At 42.0% G+C, this 19,806-nt stretch overlaps 1 protein-coding gene across 3 annotated transcripts in view; it reads right to left on the reverse strand.

Annotated features, from left to right (window-relative positions):
• Window positions 1–13,891, reverse strand: part of LOC117250178 (glutaminase kidney isoform, mitochondrial) — a 35,333-nt gene extending 21,442 nt beyond the window's left edge. Inside the window, exons 1-5 of one of the 3 annotated variants that reach the window (XM_033616217.2) lie at window positions 13,497–13,891; window positions 4,620–4,710; window positions 2,940–3,058; window positions 277–406; window positions 106–185 (exon numbers count right to left, since the gene is read on the reverse strand). In XM_033616217.2, coding sequence (XP_033472108.1) covers window positions 106–185; window positions 277–406; window positions 2,940–3,058; window positions 4,620–4,710; window positions 13,497–13,750 — 674 coding nt within the window. In that variant the 5' untranslated portion in view covers window positions 13,751–13,891. Of the gene's footprint in view, window positions 1–105; window positions 186–276; window positions 407–498; window positions 602–2,939; window positions 3,059–4,619; window positions 4,717–13,496 lie in introns of those variants that run through there. The other 2 variants (XM_033616216.2, XM_078165879.1) reach the window with 2 other exon arrangements.
• Between the last annotated feature and the right edge of the window lie 5,915 nt (window positions 13,892–19,806).

Genomic DNA, 19,806 nt, shown 5'->3' on the forward strand with positions numbered 1-19,806 from the left:
CCAACCAAGTGTAACCATAAGTGTGTTGACACTACTTTATTCTCATCACTGCAGATGAGGTGCGAACAGCAGCTCAACAGACATGAATAAACATTTGGACCTGACCTCTGTCCGTCCACGGTGCACAGGGCGACGGCCCACAGGTCCGGGCTGAAGCGGGCCAGCTGGGGAATGTAGTCGGCCACCTGCAGCATCACACCCCAAGGTTGTTACAGTTATCGCCTAATATTGACAGAGATGCTTGTGTTTGTGCGGTCGTCTGTCGCCGCCACTCACCTGCCCTCCTGACATGTTTTTGGCGTTCTCAAAGAGCTCGTCCATGTGGGCGCAGAAGGGCTGGAAGTCTGGGATGACGAACTTCTTCCTGAAGGCCTGGGTGAGCAGGACGATGTTGCTCTGGACACACCTGAGACAGGAGACAGGGCGACAGTGAGCCAGGAGTCAGGGAGCTGGGTGGTTAATTCTCCCAACAGTTAACACTTCAGACTTTGCCTCAACCTAATTATCACATTGGCTTTACGCTCTTCAGTGTGGTAAATCTTTGCTGGCTGAACTGGTCCCGTTCTTCACACACCAGCTGCCACTGAGACATCTGCTACTGGAGTCAAGTATCAAGTCATTAGCAGTGTTGTCTTTTGGAGCCTGTTTGCTTTTCTGGCTCACTGCCTTTATTTCCACGGCGAAAATCTCCTGGTGACTTTTCAAAATGAGCACGCCGGGAGGATTTCTGCACCTTTGTTTAACCTCTTCCACTCTGAGGGGACGCTGACGTCCTCGGCCAGGATCCCTGCAGCCTTTCAGAGTCTGGAGCGGGCTGAGTTTTAAAGGAGTGAAGATACAAGTCAGGAATTCAGTGCAGCAACCATGCCATGGTAGCTTGTCGGGAAGGGGGCTAAAAAAACGCTCTCAAGTATGGCCAAGGTTGTCCGTTGTCACCAATCCTGTTTGTGACCTTCATGGACAGGATCTCAAGGCGCAGCCGGGGGGAGGAAGGGGTTCGGGTCCGGGTTGGGGGGAGAGTTACTGCCTCAAGAGTGGGAGTTCAAGTATCTTTGGGTCTTGTTCACAAGTGAGGGTAGAACGGAGCGTGAGATGGATCAGTGGGTCGTTGCGGCTTCTGCAGTGATGTGGGCGCTGCGCCGGAAACCAAAGCTTTCGACTTACTGGCCCTTCTATGTCCCAACCCTTACCTATGGTCATGAACTCTGGGTAGTGACTGAAAGAACGAGATCGTGGATACAAGCGGTGGAAATGAGTTTCCTCCATGGGGTGGCTGGGCTCAGCCTTAGAGATAGGGGGAGGAGCTCAGAGTAGAGCTGCTGCTCCTTCGCGTCCAAAGGGGTCAGTTGAGGGGGTTCGGGCATCTGATCAGGATCCTCCTGGGCGCCTCCCACTGGAGGTGTCCCGGGCACGTCCCACTGGTAGGAGGCCCCGGGGCAGACCCAGAACATGCTGGAGGGATTATATATCTCATTTGGCCTTGGAACACCTCGGGGTCCTCCAGGAGGAGCTGGAAAACGTTGCTGGGGAGAGGGACGTCTGGGGTGCGATCCGCGACCTGGCCCTGGATAAGCGGAAGAAAATGGATGGGTGGAAGTAAAGCGAAATTTTGGCAAAGGGGGTCCCTTGACCTCTCACCTCAAGGTATCTGAATAAAAACAGGGTCTATGGGTACCGACGAGTCTCCTCTTCACAGTCATGTCCACTTCATGCTACTCACATGCAGTTTCACCTATTGTATTTAAATATTTCTGCACACTGGGGTCCCTACACAGTCTTTAAATTACATAACCTGGGTCTGACTGTAAAGCTGAGCAGCCATTTCATTGCCTCCATTCCCTCTTAAAAGAGATAAAAATGGGTCTACAGCAGGGAGGGGTGGAGCAGAGGAGGATAAAGAACTGTATCTGTGCTCAGATTCACACAATGGAAATCTGCAGCAGCATATTTCCTGGTTTCCCCGTGTCATAATGACGAGATGACACTATAAAACACACACACGTCTATAGCACGCTCCTTCCTCCACCAATCTCCCTCTCAAATCCTGTCAGGTATTCCAGATTTCTATCCGAGCGCACCACAAGCAGTATGACTCATAATAAGGCGGTGCGGTAGCAGCTCTGCTCCTCTGGTAGCCGACAGATTTGTGGCTCAGCTATCTCACTGCATCAAACCCTGTCTAATCCCTGTAGCATGGGATCCCTGCGGAGAAAACACGCTACACTCCACCGCCCGCTCACGTGCGTCCCTCTGTGAGCCCCTGCTCTATAAATAAGCCCGGGGAGGAGCGGATGTGATGGATCCCAGCCAGGAGCGGTGGTGCTGGGGTCTGTTGGGCGAGGATACAGCTCCCTGGTGAGCCGTCATATACCCCACCTCTCGGCCAAGCTGTCAGCCGGCATCATTTCCTCTGGCAGGACACAGCAGCCCGGTTGTTTTGTTTTTTTAGCAGCTTGTGTATAATGTTCTTAGACTACTATAACTCTGATTAATACTGACACTTCCTGTCTCAGTGCTGTAATAACGGACAGTTAGACGTGTAACAGTTGCCCTTTAAACAGAAGCAAAGACAAGCTGTTCATTATTTTCCCGCACGCTCACAGACACATTGATTTGACCTTTGGTGTGGGTTCGTGATTTCATTTCTGAGTTTCATAAAAGCTAAACTGATCACAGTTATTCCAGCGTCCTGTTTTCCCCCCAGCAGTCGTGCTCTTGACTGAATCCAACCTCAACAAGAAGCAGATGACAAACTGAGGAGCGATGAATAATTAATGTCGTGCAGTGACCTTATTCTGCTGCGGGGGAGTGCGGAGGACTCTGACCGCCATTAACAATTCTGATGATAGACTCTGATGAAAGATTGATGCTGGTAATAACAATGGAACCGACCAAAAACAACTTCCAAACACCTGCGATATCTGTAATCCAAAACTTACTTTTTGAAGAGGTGTCGGTCCAGTGCTCCATCAGAGGTCGTCTTCAAGGTCACCTTCAGCATCTCCATACATTCTTTCAGCCGGGGGTCTCCCGTGCGAAGCCCCGTGGCTTTAAGAGCCTGCACAGAGGGGAGAGGAGGGGGAACATCATGATTAAGACAGCCCGACAACAAATCAATAAGCCTACGAGCCGTGAGCTGAGGGGCCGAACCAGAGGAGTCACCCTGCTCATAATTCAACCAGAGAGAGAGCTACAAGGAGTAGCTGCTGTTTAATGACCCGCAACACTCACGTTTGTTTATCTGCCGTAAATCCTACAGCCTGGGTCCCTTTATTTATTTGTAAGTTTTGAGAATTAGCACCTTGTGGTTGTCACCAGTTCAGTATCTGACCAAATGTCTCCCCTTCTGTTCCTGAGATATTACGCTGAGTAATGGACAGAAAAGTCTTTTATGCAGAACATTATGATGTCACAGTGAAGTTGACCTTTGAACTTTTGGCTATAAAATGTCATCACTTCATCATTTCATTTTATTAGATGTGTGCAAAATTTGGTCAAGATTAGCACATAATTCTGGAGTTATGGTCACAGTGAACTTTGACCACTAAAGTCTACTCATCTCACTGTTGAGGCCAAGTGGGCATTTGTGCCAAATTTGAAAAAATAAAATCCTTTAAGGTGTTTTTGAGATATTGTGTATTGGACGGGGTTGTAGTGACCTCAACCTTTAATCAGTTCATCCGTGACTCAAAGTGGATGTTTGCGCCAAATCTGAAGAAATTCCCTCTAGGTATTCTTGTGGTAACACATTCCACAATAACATGGACCATAAAAGTCTTATCAGTTCATTGTTGATTCCAGGTGTATGTTTGTGCCAAATTTAAGGAAATTCCATCGGCCTGTTCTTGTGATCTCGCCTTTAACAAGTATAAAACTGATGCAAGGTCACATTGACCTTGACCTTTAACCACCAAATTCTAATGATTTCATTGTTGCATTCAAGTGGATGTTTATGCAAAATTTAAAGATGTTCCTCAAAGGTGTTCGTGAAAATGCGACGGATGCCGCCACAGTGACCTTTACCTTTGACCACCATATTGTAATTTGTTTGTCCATGACACAAAGTGGATGTTTGTGCCAGATTTGAAGACATTCCTGCAAGATGTTCCTTGAGATATTGCGTTCTCGAGAATAAGACAGATGCAAGGTCAAAATGCCCTTGACCCTTGACCTCTAAAATCTAAAATCAGTTCAGCGTTGAGTCTAAGTGGATGTTTGTGCCAAACCAGCAGAAATTCCCTCAAGGTGTTCTTGAGGTATTGTGTTCACAACAAGAGGAAGGAGGGACGGAAAATCCGAAAACATGACTCATCAGTTCGATCAATCAGTTCATTTTTGATTCCAGGTGAACGTTTGTGCCAAATTTGAAGAAATCCCCTTGCGGTGTTTTTGAGATATCGCCTACACGAGAATAAAATGGATGCAAGGTGACAGTGATCTTTAACCACCAAATTCTAATCATTTCATTGTTGAGTCTAAGAAGACGTTTGTGCCAAACCAACAGAAATTCCCTCAGGGTGTTATTGAGATATGGCATGTATGGCGGATAACCCGTTCACATGACTCTGTTTGATATGAATCATCTGAAACATAAACCCGTTGCTGCTCGGAGGACTCACTGTGGTGAATTTGTGTGCCGGGATTTTTTCCTGGCCCTCTGCGATGGTGTAGAAGAGCAGGTCCTCCAGGCTGGGCAGGATGCCTGCCTTCCTTCTCCTGCAGGAAAGAAAAATACAAACACACAGACGGGAAAGTGAGAAAAATAACTTGGCAGTGAGGCCCGTCGAGGTGGAAACATGGAGGGGAACTGCAGCGGAGGGAGGAGGACAAAAAGCTTATTGACTGCAAGGAGAAGCAGTGAGTAAGAACTGTAATACTGTACTGGAAAACACTACCTTACACTGACCTCAGGTCAGTATTATAACCTCCACAGGTTAACATGCTGCCATAAGGCCACTGTAATGTAAACTGTTAACTGTGTACTGTGCTTGAACACCAGCCAGGAATGTCTCTGTATAGATTACGCTAATCTGGAATAAACCCCAAACCCTCTGACCCAGAATGGAAATCCTTATTTGGCATTTATTTAGCCCGTTTTTTCTAAATCGTGGGCAGCCGCAAGCAAAGGCCAGAAAAACGGCAAATATTTCATGACGCAGTCTGATAAAGACGGTGCCTTACAGGCATCTCTGTCCACGCTGCATGTGTGAGGGTCAGTGTCGGAGCAGCTCAGCCGAATGAAAGCACAGTGTGTGAACTGTGATGACTGGGCCTCGACTGTTGCAGCTGTGACGTGGAAGCCTGCCAACGCTCTTTGCACATTGCTGCCATGTGGCTCGGCGGCTGGAAGCAGGCTGAGAGACGACCAGCCGCCTCCCACTCAGTGACAGTACAGTCTCCATGAAACTCCCCCTGAGAGCACACCCCTGGCTACAGGATCACAGCGTCCCAGCAAAGACTTTAAGTTTGTGAATCCAACAAGCTGTGAGGCCGGGCAATGCCATTTCAAATGACCCTGTTTTCATGACTTTATGGGGACAACAATTTTTGAAACTGGTCCAGCACTGAGCGGCAGAACAGGCTGGAATGTACCCGCTCAGGGCATGTTTGCACCGTCAAGTTACGTCTAATAAAAGTGCCTCTTTTTGTCACTGACAGGCTCAGATTGTTAGTATGAGTCTCTGACAACATTACAGAAAGGATCCCAACAGAGATAGACCTTTATGTTAAAGAGTAAGATCCTTTGTTGTTAAACCAGCAACAGCCACAGAGATAGACCTTTTAAAAATGGTCTTTCTCTGTGGGGATCCTTTCCATAATGTTGTCAGACACTTTTATTAACAATCTGAGCCTGTCAGTGACAAAACAAACACTTTTAGTGGACGTAAACTGAGAGTGCACCAACGCCCCGAGTCATTAGATTTCAGCTGGTTTCCTGTCTGCTGGCTGCAGCGTTCTCGCTCAATACTGGACCAGTTTCAAAAGTTAGATGTTTGCATTACACCCATTCTTTGTCCTGTAATTTGCAGCTGCAGTAACTTTGGTTCCCCATGGTTAAATACACTGATGCTCTCTATGATCTAGTTCTACGGCCTGGCTGGTGTTCTCAGCAGCACTTCCACACCGAGTCGTCTCTGGGAGGAAAGTTAGTAGCGTGTCAGGAGGCAGACGGGGCGACGAGCTCACAGCAGGCTCTCTGCTATGATTCATATCAACACCAAATTGGATTTGCGCAAAGCTCTGGGTCATGATTCGCAAGTCTTCGTCCAGGGTCTGGACTTAGGGAAGGGTCCATCATACGGTTTAAGCTCGTACACCGGACCGGCCAGTGTCAATCAATTTACTTTTATTGTGAATTTGAAAATGATGGGTCACACTGCGCCCGGCTGTAAGCTGAGTATCTCTGCTTTAGAGTACATCACAATTAATCCCATAAACCTGAGGGCTCACCATTTTCCTGGACCACGCTGCTGCACAATAACACAGAGGAAACACTGGGGCCAAGTCTTTATAGTCCATTTAAACAACATTATCTGTACTGACGGCTCCACTCAGAGTCAGAAAGTCTGGAATTCTCTGCAGGAAAACTGTGATTACAGGGGTCCAGGTCGGTTCCAGTTTTCCAGCTCGGAAACAAACAAAATAAAATCCCAACCGCTGAGAGTGAAAACTGGGCTTGAAGCGAGATTCATACAAAACAGGAAATCTGAATTCCCGACTTTCCAACTCATGTGTGGAACGCAGCGTCAATATGCAGTTAAAATCATTCTCATGCGCTCCGGATAAGCATGTAGTCGTGTCCTTAAAGACCAGGCAACTTTGTCATTGCTTGTTGGCATGGTCTGACCTCATTAATGAAGGTTGATGTCTGCTTGTGAGGAAGGAATACACATCAGAGAGTGTGTGTGTAGGGGAGGAAGGAGGAGGGATGAAGGTGAGGTAGAGGTAGAGGTAGAGGGGGGAGGGGATTCAAGCGCAGCCGCTGGGAGGAAGTGAGGTCATTTCAAGGGAAAAGCGGTTGTCGGCTTTCCGCAGAAAACCTCTACATCTACCGGAAGAGACTAAAACTTAAATGAAAAAATCGAAACATACTTACAAATGCAAAGCAAGCAGATCAACAACAGGGAGAGAGTGTGCAGAGGGAAGAATATTGCATTAGTGACAGTGATAATGACATTTGAACACATCAGCACAGCACTGCAACAATCAGCACTGAATACATGTACACAAATAATCAACACACAAGTATGAATACTGGTTCATCCATGACACAGTTCCTTCGGCGTGGTGATGCGGTTGATGGGTGCAGCTCAGCAGAAAGAAAATATTAGACTGATTTTAATGAAATATAATTGAAGGCAGAGTGAGTCCTTGTTTGGTTAATGAGGCCTGTGAGGTTTCACCTCTGGGAGCATCACCACCACAGGGTCGGAGCTGAAGGCCACTGGAACATCTGGATGGTCTCATTAATCCACCTCAGCTGCTCTCATTAGCGCTCTGGCTTCTCTCTCCGTGTTTCTAAAGGTCAGCTGTGATTCGACACACAGTTTGTCCAGAAAGGTGTAACCAACTCACTGCTGCTGCTCTGAGACATTAGCCCCTTTTACACTGCCGGATGTTTGGCGAATGTTGGGCCGTTTTGCTGGCAAGCTGCGAGTGTTTAGACACACAGAGCCGGATTGGCGAGTTGAGCCGCGTAGGGTAGTCATATTGGTGGAACCCTTTTAGTTTAAACAGACCGAGGTGGCCTTCCGCAACGGGAGGGGCTGTTGAAGACTTGTGGGAGGAGCTGTTGATGACGCCGCACGTGCGAGCCACTGGCGGTGGATAAACAGGAAACAGCTGATAGAAGGAATTAGCGAACACAAACCTGACAGACACTGTAAAGATGAGCAACTGGGGAGACAAGGAATTGTGCGCCCTCCTTGTCCTCGCAAACGAAGAGGCCATTAACCGTCAGATGACGGGGACGGTGAAGAACGGGCCGACTTATGAGAGAATCGCCGAAGGACTGACCAGCCGCGGCTTCCCTCCCACGTCACTGTTTACGTCACACGCTGAGCTACACGTTTTGTTACTTGCTCACGCCCCCCATTGCCCCGAAAAAGGCACATTCTGTATAAACAAAAGTAGGTAGGCGGCATTTTGCTGCACTCCCCGATTTTGTTTTTATACTGCCAATGCTGAAAAAAGACTGATTGGGCTTTCCTGCAAATTTGCACAATTCTGTTTAAAAAGGGCTACTGTGATGCACATCTGTTTGGGTCTGAGTTGCATATCAAGGCTTTAGAGTTTTGGGTCTCAATCAGCAAAAGACCAAACGTTCGTCGACCAGAAAGGTCATTAGTCGGCAAGATTTCATTGGTCGCTTAGTCGCAAAAAAAAAAAAAACAACAACAACAAAAAAAAAGTGAGCTCTGTTAGGAGCTGCGCCTTGTCAAAATAAATCAAAACCTACATGGCTGGACCATGTGGGACTTTAATTTGAAAGGACAGACACAGGAAGTGGCCACACATTGATTTTCAGGGGTGGTAGGACTGTAGAAGACGTTACCTGGGACTTGGGGATGTTCTTCTGGGCTTTTTCTACCATACTTTCTCACATTTTAAAGACGATTAATAGAGAAAAGGATTGAACAAACCTGCCGCTTTAGTTTCAAATTTAAGGATATACCTAACGATTGGCTTCCCTGACGTTTGAATGGAAGCTTAAACAGTGCTGAGGCGTAGCTGAGGGTAACGTTCATCGTTTTCAGAAGATGTTCCCAACGACTAATTCACCAGCTGTCTAAATATAAGTTTGAACTCAGACTAGTCGACTAGAAAAGAGTCTAAATTGAGCACATGTCAATTTAGGCTGTCATCTTGATAATGATAATGTAGACGTATAAACCAAACTACTTGTCAAATGTCCCCCTCTTCTGTATCTCATCGACCGGACACACTTAAGACACACTCGCACTGACAGGCCGTGGCGGTCTCTGTCTGCTGTGTTTATCTGACCCGGTCGATGGGGCTGGTTTCACTGCCTCACAGATGTCATGACAAATTGGCGTGGAGGGTGGAGCGCAGACATTAAAGCGACAGCGTTGAGAGGCGGCGCTGCACAAATCAATCCATGCGAGTGACTCATCTGCTCCTGGAGGCACTGACAACTGCCGGGCAGCGCGCCAACATCCAGGCTTTGGTGCAAAAAAAACGGAGGAGAAACGATGTGGGCGGGATAAGCTCCCCTGCATTACAAACATTTTTAACCCCTTATTAGCCGGAGCACAGCCTGGGGACCCTGGTAACCAGACTGGAGTGGAGGCTGAGTGCTGCTGGGGCCCCGGGGACTTGAAACAACACGCCGTGTATATTATATCCAGCAGACTGAATCATGCGGTGGTGACCTGATTTACTGACTCTTAACCAGGGTTAGTCTTCATGTCTGGGTGAATGTAGACCATGGTTCATCTCTGGATTATTTTTTGATGAGTCATTAGTAGTGAAAAATGCCCCTAATGTCATCACACACTTTTAGTTTAATTTTTGCTGCAACAACTTCTACATTTGTGACTATTTTTGCCTCAATACTCGGGGTCAAAGAAAACTATCCAACAAATCCCAAACCTGAATAAACAGGTGTTTCAATGTGCTTTTCATTCACAAACAAATCCACATTACAATCTGCCTTACAGGCCGATAATGAAAGACTTCCTCAGCCGCAGACAAAGTGCTGTCGTGCTTACTCACTCCGTCTAAACGCAGCCTGCTGACGACTTCTTTAACACAACGAGCCGAGGCCTCGCTCAAACTCAAATTAGCCTCCGGGGGGAAACAAGATGTTGCTGACGACCACTCAGCTGAGCAAAGTGACTGCCTAAACATGGCCGACAGCTCCGGCAAATTGCCCGTGAATGGAAAAAAATGGGACGGCGTCGGGCTACGGGGGCAATGAGGCGTTATATTGCCATGAAAACACTCTGATGGGAGGGTGCAGGCTGGTCGCACAGCTGCTGTCAGTGTTTAAGGCAAGACGAACTGGTCTTTATTTTAAAACTGGGGCGGGTGGTTTTATTCTGGCTTGGGACGTCACACACTGAGTTTACGTATCACCTTGGGTCCTTCACCTTCTCAAAATGATCCCACACTTTGGATTTCCTGCCTGACTGTCCAGACTGTCCAGTATCTGCGACGAAGACGATGAAGCACATCCTCAGCAGCATGCCGAGGCCCCAGTCAACACTCTCAGTGTTTGCAGACACTCCAGGCACATTTACATCTCATTAAAACTAAACACACATCACACTGGATGCTGCCGGCATACGAATGCAGCCACAGACCGACCAGGGCCAGTGACATCATCAATAATCTGTCAGGGAAGTATTGGAGATTTGGTTGGGAAATTTCATGCTGCCAAAGTAAATATTGAGACTCTCTCAGCCAGACGTGGAGCCGGCAGTCGGATTTTAAGAGGCCAATATGTAAATTGCACAGAAAGCTATCAGAGCTGAGATGATCAGCTGATACTTATTATTTCAGCAACAGAAAATCATTTGTAAAAGCAAAAATACAGCTTCTTAAACAGGAGGATGTGCTGCTTTTCTTTATCTTACATTAAAGTAAACTGGATATTTGGCAGATTTAGACTGGAAGTTACATCTTAAAATATCTTTAACAGGCTTTTTTTTTTTTTTTTTTTTTACTATTTTATGATGATAAAATAATCAGCATTAATCAATCATGAAAATAATAAAGTAACACCCCTACATTCTGTTGAAGTATTTAAGCATTACTGTGGTGTTACTGCCAATTTTTGTTTATCAATTTTGTTGATTGGCTGCTTGTTTTAGTCACTGTAAGTTATAAAAATATCATATTCGCATATTACAGATGCAGCACTTTTCTGTTAAATGTTAAATGGCCTCTCAAGCCTCCATAAAAATAGCATTTTAAGTCTTGTGTGTGATTTATCCTGGCTAATTTAAACAATGTAAAATGCCATAGGCTTGTGCTAATAACGTTAGCATGTTGTATTTGTTCGGAAAACGACAGTTGTTTTGTCAGTGAATCTTTTGAGTTGTCATGGAGCTGAATTATGTAACGTTATCTTTGTTAAATGTTGCTGTTGTCCCTGGTTTTATGAGTAGAAGAAAAGTCCACTAGCTGCTAGGCTAATTTATACAATGTAAAATGCCATAGGCTTGTGCTAATAACATTAGCATGTTGTATTTGTTCAGAAAACGACAGTTGTTTTGTCGGTGAATCTTCTGAGTTGTAATGGAGCTGAATTATGTAACATTATCTTTGTTAAATGTTGCTGTTGTCCCTGGCTTCATATGAGTAGAGGAAAAGTCTGCTAGCTGCTAGGCTAATTTATACAATGTAAAATGCCATAGGCTTGTGCTAATAACGTTAGCATGTTGTATTTGTTTGGAAAACGTGTTTAGTATCAGACAGTTGTTTTGTCAGTGAACCTTGTGAGTTGTAATGGAGCCAAATTATGTAATGTTACCTTTGTTAAATGTTGCTGTTGTCCCTGGTTTTATATGAGAAGAGGAAAAGTCTGCTAGCTGCTAGGCTAATTTATACAAGGTAAAATGCCATAGTCTTGTGCTAATAACGTTAGCATGTTGTATTTGTGGGGAAAATGTGTCCAGATAAAGACAAGTGTTTGTCTGTGAATGCTGCGAGTTATAGTGAAGCTGATTTGTGTACTTGTGTTTGAAAGTGTCTCTATTAAGCCATGTTTAATGTGTGTTTAATGTGTGTTTAATGTGTGTTTTGAATCAACTAAACTTTACAGCACTTCGCAGGGTTCTTTCCATAATGTTGTTAGACAGTCATAATAACAATCTGTGCCTATGAAGGCTCTGGAACACCAAGCCAACAGTTTGACAGTGGTCAATGTTTGGCTGTCGGTGAGCATCTGTGGCCCTACTCGGTGTGTCATTTCCCGCATCATCAGCTTTATTCAGCCTATTCAAAGTGTTGAATCGGCGCTGCCGGAGCCTGTCGTTGAATAAAATCACTCTGATTGTCAGTTCAGCTCAGGGCACGAGAGGACAAACAGAAGTGAGGAAAGTAAACAAGAAGTGAAACCAGAACAAACTTGTGTTGTGTTGTTTATGTGCTAACTGCCAACTAGCGTCAAGACGGTCTTCCAGTTCCCTTTATCACACGACGAACACAGACTGCAGCCATTTGCTGGTGTGGATTTATTTCTTGTCACGCAGGTGCAGAGCGTATGTGGCAGCGAGCAGTGCAAACGTTCTCCAAGCCCCCAGAACATCCAACGAACCATCAGATCATCGTCTTAATTGCTGTCAGTGGGTTTTAAGTGGACTCCGGGAGGCTTCGTCACCCTGTGGTGGTGATGTTATGGCTTTATCAGCCATGAGAAGCTTTTAACCTGCGTCCTGTCTGTCACTACGAGGACTCTCATCCTCTCCTCTCTATCAGCGCTCACTAATTAGCCCCTGTTGAACCATCACCTCTGTCACTACATCACGGCCTTATCTGCTCCGCACTGCAAATAATTACTGATACTGACCATGCTGTGCTCTGTAACTCATTCAGAACATTAACTGATTGCATATCTTTATGTTATGCTGGATGAAGTCTCTGTGGTTAGTGGACTTGATACCTAAAGATAAACTCATTACACCCATAGGTGTGGGTTGCCTCTCTGGATGCAGTCATGCCTGACCTTCATTAGACATTGAGTAGAGGCTGCATGGTGCACGAAGCTGCACACACACATATGTGTACACTGTCAGGAGGCATGAGGAGCCGGTGGCAGCAGGTTGACATGAAAGCTGCAGCTCCTGGTCACGACATGTGGCTGGCTGCACACCACATGCTTCCGTTTGACCTGTTTCCTGCAGGGATGCTTGATCAGATGCTCCTCTCTCACAGGCCAACAATAACATTAAAAAACAACCTTTAACATGAATGCAATTAAACAATATCGTCAAACTTAAACAACGTGTCCGATAATGGAACTCGCTGCTCTTGGAGCTGCTTAGCTAGCAAACACGCCCCGGGTGTCACGTCCCCCGTGCCGTGGATGATGGTGGTGTCGCCGGTTGCTTGTGGCTGTCTCTCCCCTTCACTGCTCCCCTCACACAGTGTAGCCTCACACTCCTGTTAGCTTAGCAGGCTGGTTAGTTCGTCCAGAAGAACAGCATTTGAGCTAGCTAGTTAGCCTGTGTGATGCGCGTGCCGAACTCCCCTGTAAATATCTACTATTTTAAATAAGCCTCGCTTGTGCACATTAAAAAACTGACCAAGATTAAAATAATGTATTCATAAAGTTATATTAGAATCCACTCTTTAATTCGGAGTGTATTCTGTGCGTTAATATATTAATGTATTTACGTAAAAACTGAACTTTTAGGAGTGGTTCCCAGTGTCATCACAGGCTTCCACCGGCGGTTAACGCGACATTAAATACCCTTTATTTTCTATGAGGTTTGGCAGAGGGTGGAGCTAGCGGGGGTAACGGTACTCACTTCTCCGTCGATGAGTCCTTCCCAGCGGCTTCATTCTGTCCGTCCCCCTTGGAGCAGAAGCCTCTCACGCCGTGCCTCCTGGCGAGGTGCTGCGGCACAAACGCCCTCCCTCTGCCCGCTGATCTGCCATCCAAGCAGCCGGTGCTGAAGCAGGCGGCGGCGGCAGGTGACGACTTCACTACACCTGTCAACGGACGCTTCAGCTGGGTCTGAAATAACTCCTTGAGCGCGACCGTTGACCGAAACTGTAACATCTCAACCCCGTGGAGGAGAAAGCGTGGCCGGTGTAAGCGCTGAGGAGCCGGGAGGAGAAACGAGGAGGACCGGAGGCGCTGTTATTAACGTACAGTGTCGGCTTTCGCTTCCGAGTAACGGTTTTACCGGTGACTCAACAACAGAACAGGCTCCTCCCACCTTTCCACGCACCAAGAGTTTTGATTGGAGGATAATAACGGATATCTGCACCTGATTGGCCAAGAGGGCTGTCAATCATCATGACAGTGCGTCCCATTGATTTTCAATGACTTATCTCCATCACTGCCTCAATTAATCAACATTTAACAGCTAATTATTAATAAATAAATACTTTAATAATGTTTTTAAGCCCCGTTTATCTCTTTATAACATTTTAAATAAGACTTTAAAGAACCAAAGCAACATTATATGAGCGTTTAGAGAGGAAACACCAGAGCAAAGCACATGACAGACACAATTAAGTGCTGTAATATTAATATAGTGGGTAGAAAATACAGAAAAGCACAATTATTATATTTATGGGCTATTAAATTACTATAAATTTCCATTGGATCGTAACAATTATTTTGGCCTTTATGACACAGACAGACTTGTGTCGATGTTATTCGTGTGAGGAAAAATATAACAGAAAAAAGATTTGTAAACTCACCAGATCTGGAAATACACAAACAAAATCCACGTTAAAAAAGTTTACGTAAAAAAGATTCACAAATAAAAAACTGGATTCAAAAATATTTATTAAAAAGTTGTAAATGTTAAAAAAACATTTATGAATATTTTCCTATTATTTTTTAATAAATATAATCAATTTATTTGTCAGTATTCACATATTTATTTTTTTTAATTTTTGGAACTTGTGTATTTTGCAGATCTGTTTTACATTTACAAATTCCTTAAATTAAAAAAAATGTGAATATTGACAAATAAATTGATTATATTTATTAAGAAATAAATATGAAAATATTCATATTTTTTTTCAACATTTACAACTTTTGAATAAATACATTTGAATCCAGTTTTTTTTTTTTTTTTAAATAGTTTACAAACTCAGTATGAAGTCAGATTAAATGTTGAGGGAGTAGCTCCATGTCCTCATATCCTGTCCTGCGCTGACACCTCGTGGCTGATGGTGGTACTGCACATGTTCAGCCTGTGTCCTCAGCAGATGGCGTCCTGTCCTTCATCAAACAGCTACAGCACCAACTACTGGGAGAAACTATTCTGCATCAGTCCACAGACACCAGCAGCAGACTGACATGTAACCGACTATAATAAATTATAAAATAATTACAGACACTTAAACACAGGCATGTCTACAGCTTTGTTTTTATCTCTGGTTGTTTTTCACTGAGCTCTGACACTTCTATGCTGCTTTATACTGATAAATTATGTAGTATTTTTCAATAGGAACCATTAATTAAATAATCTACCTTTGTATGGGGGATGGAAAATGACAGAAGTGTCAAAAATGAATAAATAAATAGATGCTTAAATAAAAACTGAAAGTAAATCAATAAATCCACGTATAAATAAATAAATAAATAAATGCAGAGATTAGGACCTCCTAAGTCGTTAACATGTGGATAAAAAATTACATAATAAATAAATAAATGTAGAAATAATTATGATGATATTTATTCAATTATGTCCTGTTTAATCATTAATCATAATTATTTATTTTCTTATTTATATCTGTAATTATTTTTTACATCTATTTATTTTTGTATTCATTTATTTATTCCTGCATTTATTTTTAATAATTTATTTATTTATTCATTTACACTTATTCTTGTATTTAACTATTTCTATATATATTCATACATTTATTTCTGTTTTTATTTATTCATTTATCCTTGCATTTATCTAAAAAGTACTTATTTTTTATTTATTTATCCTTGTGTTTATCTATAAATTTACTTATTTATTTATTTCTGTTTTTATTCATTCATCCTTGTATTTATCTATAAATTTACTTATTTGTTTTTTCTTTATTTATTTCTGTATTTCTAATACCATATTTATTCATACATTTATTTCTGCTTTTATTTATTTATTTATCCCTGTATTTATCTATAAATTTACTTATTATTGATTAATTTATTTCTGTTTTTATTTATTTATCCTTGTATTTATCTATAAATTTACTTGTTATTTATTTATTTATTTCTGTATTTTTTAATACCATATTCATTCCTACATTTATTTATTTATTTCTGTTTTTATTTATTTATCCTTGTATTTATCTATAAATTTACTTATCATTTATTAATTTATTTCTGTTTTTATTTATTTATCCTTGTATTTATCTATAAATTTACTTGTTATTTATTTATTTATTTCTGTATTTTTTTAATACCATATTCATTCCTACATTTATTTATTTATTTCTGTTTTTATTTATTTATCCCTGTATTTATCTATAAATTTACTTATTTATTTTTTTATTTATTTCTGTATTTTTAATACCATATTTATTCATACATTTATTTCTGTATTTATTTCTGAATTTATGTGTTTATTCCTAAATTTATTCATACATTTATTTATTTATTTCTGTAATATTTTGCGCGTTTATTTTTTGAGTCTTCCATTTTATATTCCTGCATTTATTTATACATTTATTTATCTATATCCATATCTTTTTATTCCTATATTTATTCATACACTTACTCATGTAGTTACATATTTTTTTTTATCAATTCCTGTATTTCTCGGAATCATTTTTAAAAATGTTTTATTGATAGTTATTTTTCATCCTCCGTACCATAAGTCATCAGTTCCTCTCAGTCTGTTGTTCTTGTGTATCAGACCTGAGTCAGACGGCATTTTACTGTTTGTTTTGACCTCTTTCTCACAGGTCAGGTGGGCGGAGTTTGATACCCCGTTTAAAATAATGACCTACATCAAAGATTACTCACTGGAAACTATTTTATAAAGTTGCTTCACTTTACTTTTCTCTGACTCCCAACTTTTCATCTGGGTAAACTCCGCCCACCTAAAACTAATCATGCCCTCCTCAGAACAGGGTCATGGATTCAGACTGAACGCCACTGCCAGACACATGAACACTGCAGCTCAAACTTCCATGTAATCAGGTCAACAATTAAAGGGGAATTCCACCAAAATTTTCTTGTAGGTTATTTTACAGGATTTTCATTTTAAAAAATCCCTTTTATGCAGATGTTAAATGAGCTTCAACCACACATGACGTCCACGGTACCCTGGTGTGTTGGCTGGTGACGCTCTGGGACGCCGTGGAGAAGTTTCAGCTAGTTGCAATCTGCACTGCTCGCCTCTAGATGGCGCTAAATCACCCTAAATCTGACACACTAGTTTTAAAAGTCATAACAGAGACACCTCGTCACCTGTGTGTCAGTTTAAGCAGCTTCTCCCTGAGCTCTCCAGGCGTCGGCCGCTCTCTCAGCAGCTCTCAAACTTTAATTTTTGCGCAGAAATTCCCCCATGAGCAGCTGCGATTTCACCGCGTGCAGCAGCAGCAGCGGAAAACAAAGGAAGGAAGGAAGGGAGACAAACAAGGCGATCCCTAACGAAGCTGCAGGGATGAGAGGCGATAATTCACCAACACCCACACCTTCTCAAAAGCAGTCAGCTTCCTGCTCCTTTCAAAACCAGGGTGATGGGTGCGCTCGGCAGATCCCTCCCACGCTGCTTAGCGGCTGGCTTCCGCCCACCGCCCGTGGAGCCGCCCACCTCCAGCCGTTGCCACGGCAACACATCATCATCAGTGACTTGCACCGGAGGAGGAGAAGGAGGAGGAGGAGGAGGAGGAGGACAGGGAGGGGAGGGGTGAGCAGGGCTGCCACTGTGAGCAGGAACCAGCATGGTGTTCATGAGCTGAGCTATTCTCCAGAGAAAATCTGTCTACGTGTGTGTGTGTGTGTGTGTGTGTCTGTGTGTGTGTGTGTGTGAGTGAGGGAGAGGATGATGGGAAGTATGTGAAAAGGACCTGCGTCAGAGTGAGTCATCAGCCAGTTTCACAATGTGTTGATGTGACGCTGATGCAAATGGGCCTGCGCAGGGATTCATCTCAGGACAACACAAAAAGAAAGACAAGAAGAAGAAGAAGAAGGAGGAGAAGAAGAAGGAGGAGGAGGAGGAGGAGGAGGAGAAGACAAACACAGAGGACAGAGTCGCTCCTTTAAAGGAAGCTCGACACTTTGACCTCATCATCACAGTGTGTTTCCCGTCCTCTGCCGGGATCATCACGCACTCTTTCACTCTCCTTTAGCTCCGCCCTGATTTGCATCCACGCACAGTCATGCTGGGAACACCCGGGGCTTCCCTGCCTTGCTCAAAGGCACTTTAAAGTTGTTCCTGGAGTTGGGCTGATTTATGGTTTTGCTGGTCCGGTCCAGTGTACAAGTTTAAACCAACTGGCATTTGTCATTATCATCCCTCTGACACTGCCTCATCAAGGCGGGACTTTCATGCCGTTACGCCGTGCTGTGTAAAAGGTTTATTCCAGATACGGGGGGCGGAGCTGTCTCGCCTTTAACCCTTTGAAAACTGAGCAAAGTGGTTTCATTTGTTTTAAAAACATGGGAAGAAGGCGATGAGCAATGAGCGAAAAAAATTACCCAAAAATTATTATAAAAAGAATATTAAAATTAGTAAAATAAATAAATAAATAAAAATGAGTAAAAATAGTAGCAGTAGTAAAATTGGTACAGTAAAATTGTAAAAAAAAAAAGTAAAAATGAGTAAAGTTTTTTTTGTTACTTTTAATAGTTAAAGTAGTAGTAAACATAAGTTAAAAAATAGTATAGAAAAATGAATTAAAAAATTAGTTGAAAAAAGTTTTAAAAAAAAGTAAAAATAGTACTTTTAATAGTTAAGGTATTAGTAAAAATAAGTTTAAAAAATTAGTTAAAAAAACAGTAAGAAAAAGTAAAACATACAAGTAGTCGTAGTCAAAGTAGTAAAAAATTTGTAAAAAAAAAAATAGTGAAAAAAAAGTGAAAAAATTGTAAAAACAGTCATAGGAGTAAAAAATAGTAAAAAAAAAAGTACTTTTAGTAGTTAAAGTAGTAGTATTAAGAATAAGTTTAAAAAAATAGTAAAACAAATGAAAAGAAGAAAAAAGTTAAAAAATATTTTGAAAAGTAAGAAAGAGTAACACGTAGAAGCAGTCGTAGTCAAAGTAGTAACAAATGTGTAAAAAAAAGTGAAAAAAATTTGTAAAAATTAGTAGTTACTTTTAGTAGTTAAAGTAGTAGTAGTAGTAAAAAAATTAGTTGAAAAAAGTTTTTAAAAAAAACGTAAAAATAGTAGTTAATAGTTAAAGTAGTAGTTAACATAAGTTAAAAATATTAGTAAAAAAAAATAGTAAGAAAAAAATAGACGCAGAAATAGTCATGGTCAAAGTAGTAAAAAATTAGCTGACTTTTAGTAGTTAAAGTAGTAGTAAAAATAAGTTTAAAAAATTAATAAAAATAGTAAGAAAAATTAAAATGCAGAAGTAGTCGTAGTCAAAGTACTAAAAAAAAGTTTAAAAGAGTAAAAATAGCTTTAGTAGTAAGTGTAGTAGTAAAAAAGGGAGGCAATATTAGTAAAAAAAATGTAAAAATTTGCAAAAAGTAGTAGTAGTAAAAAAATTTAAAAAAAAATAAAAAAGGAAGTAAAAACAAACACAGAAATAACCTTAAAAATTATAATAATTCTATAACATAATTTTAAAATGTAATAATAATAATGATAATAATAAAGTTTTAAATAATAAATGTTTTTTCATTTTGTCAAATAATTTTCTAAATTAAATTCTTTTTTTTTTTTCTTTTTTCAATCGGTGGGACATTTATTTATTTCTACTTTTTTTTTTTCCCAGAGATTATTTTATTTGGCTCCTTGCCTTTATTGGATAGGACAGCCAAACATGAAAGGGGAGAGAGAGGTTGACATGCAGCAAAGGGCCGCAGGCTGGAATCGAACCTGCGGCCGCTGCAGCTAGGACACTGCCTTCATATAAATAAGTATTTTCACCTCTTTACCGTTCCGTCAGTGATTTCCAACAAGCTGTTCTGTCGCTCTCTTCACA

The sequence above is a fragment of the Epinephelus lanceolatus genome, chromosome 24 (assembly GCF_041903045.1).
Source record: "Epinephelus lanceolatus isolate andai-2023 chromosome 24, ASM4190304v1, whole genome shotgun sequence".
Classification (NCBI taxonomy): Eukaryota; Metazoa; Chordata; class Actinopteri; order Perciformes; family Serranidae; genus Epinephelus; species Epinephelus lanceolatus.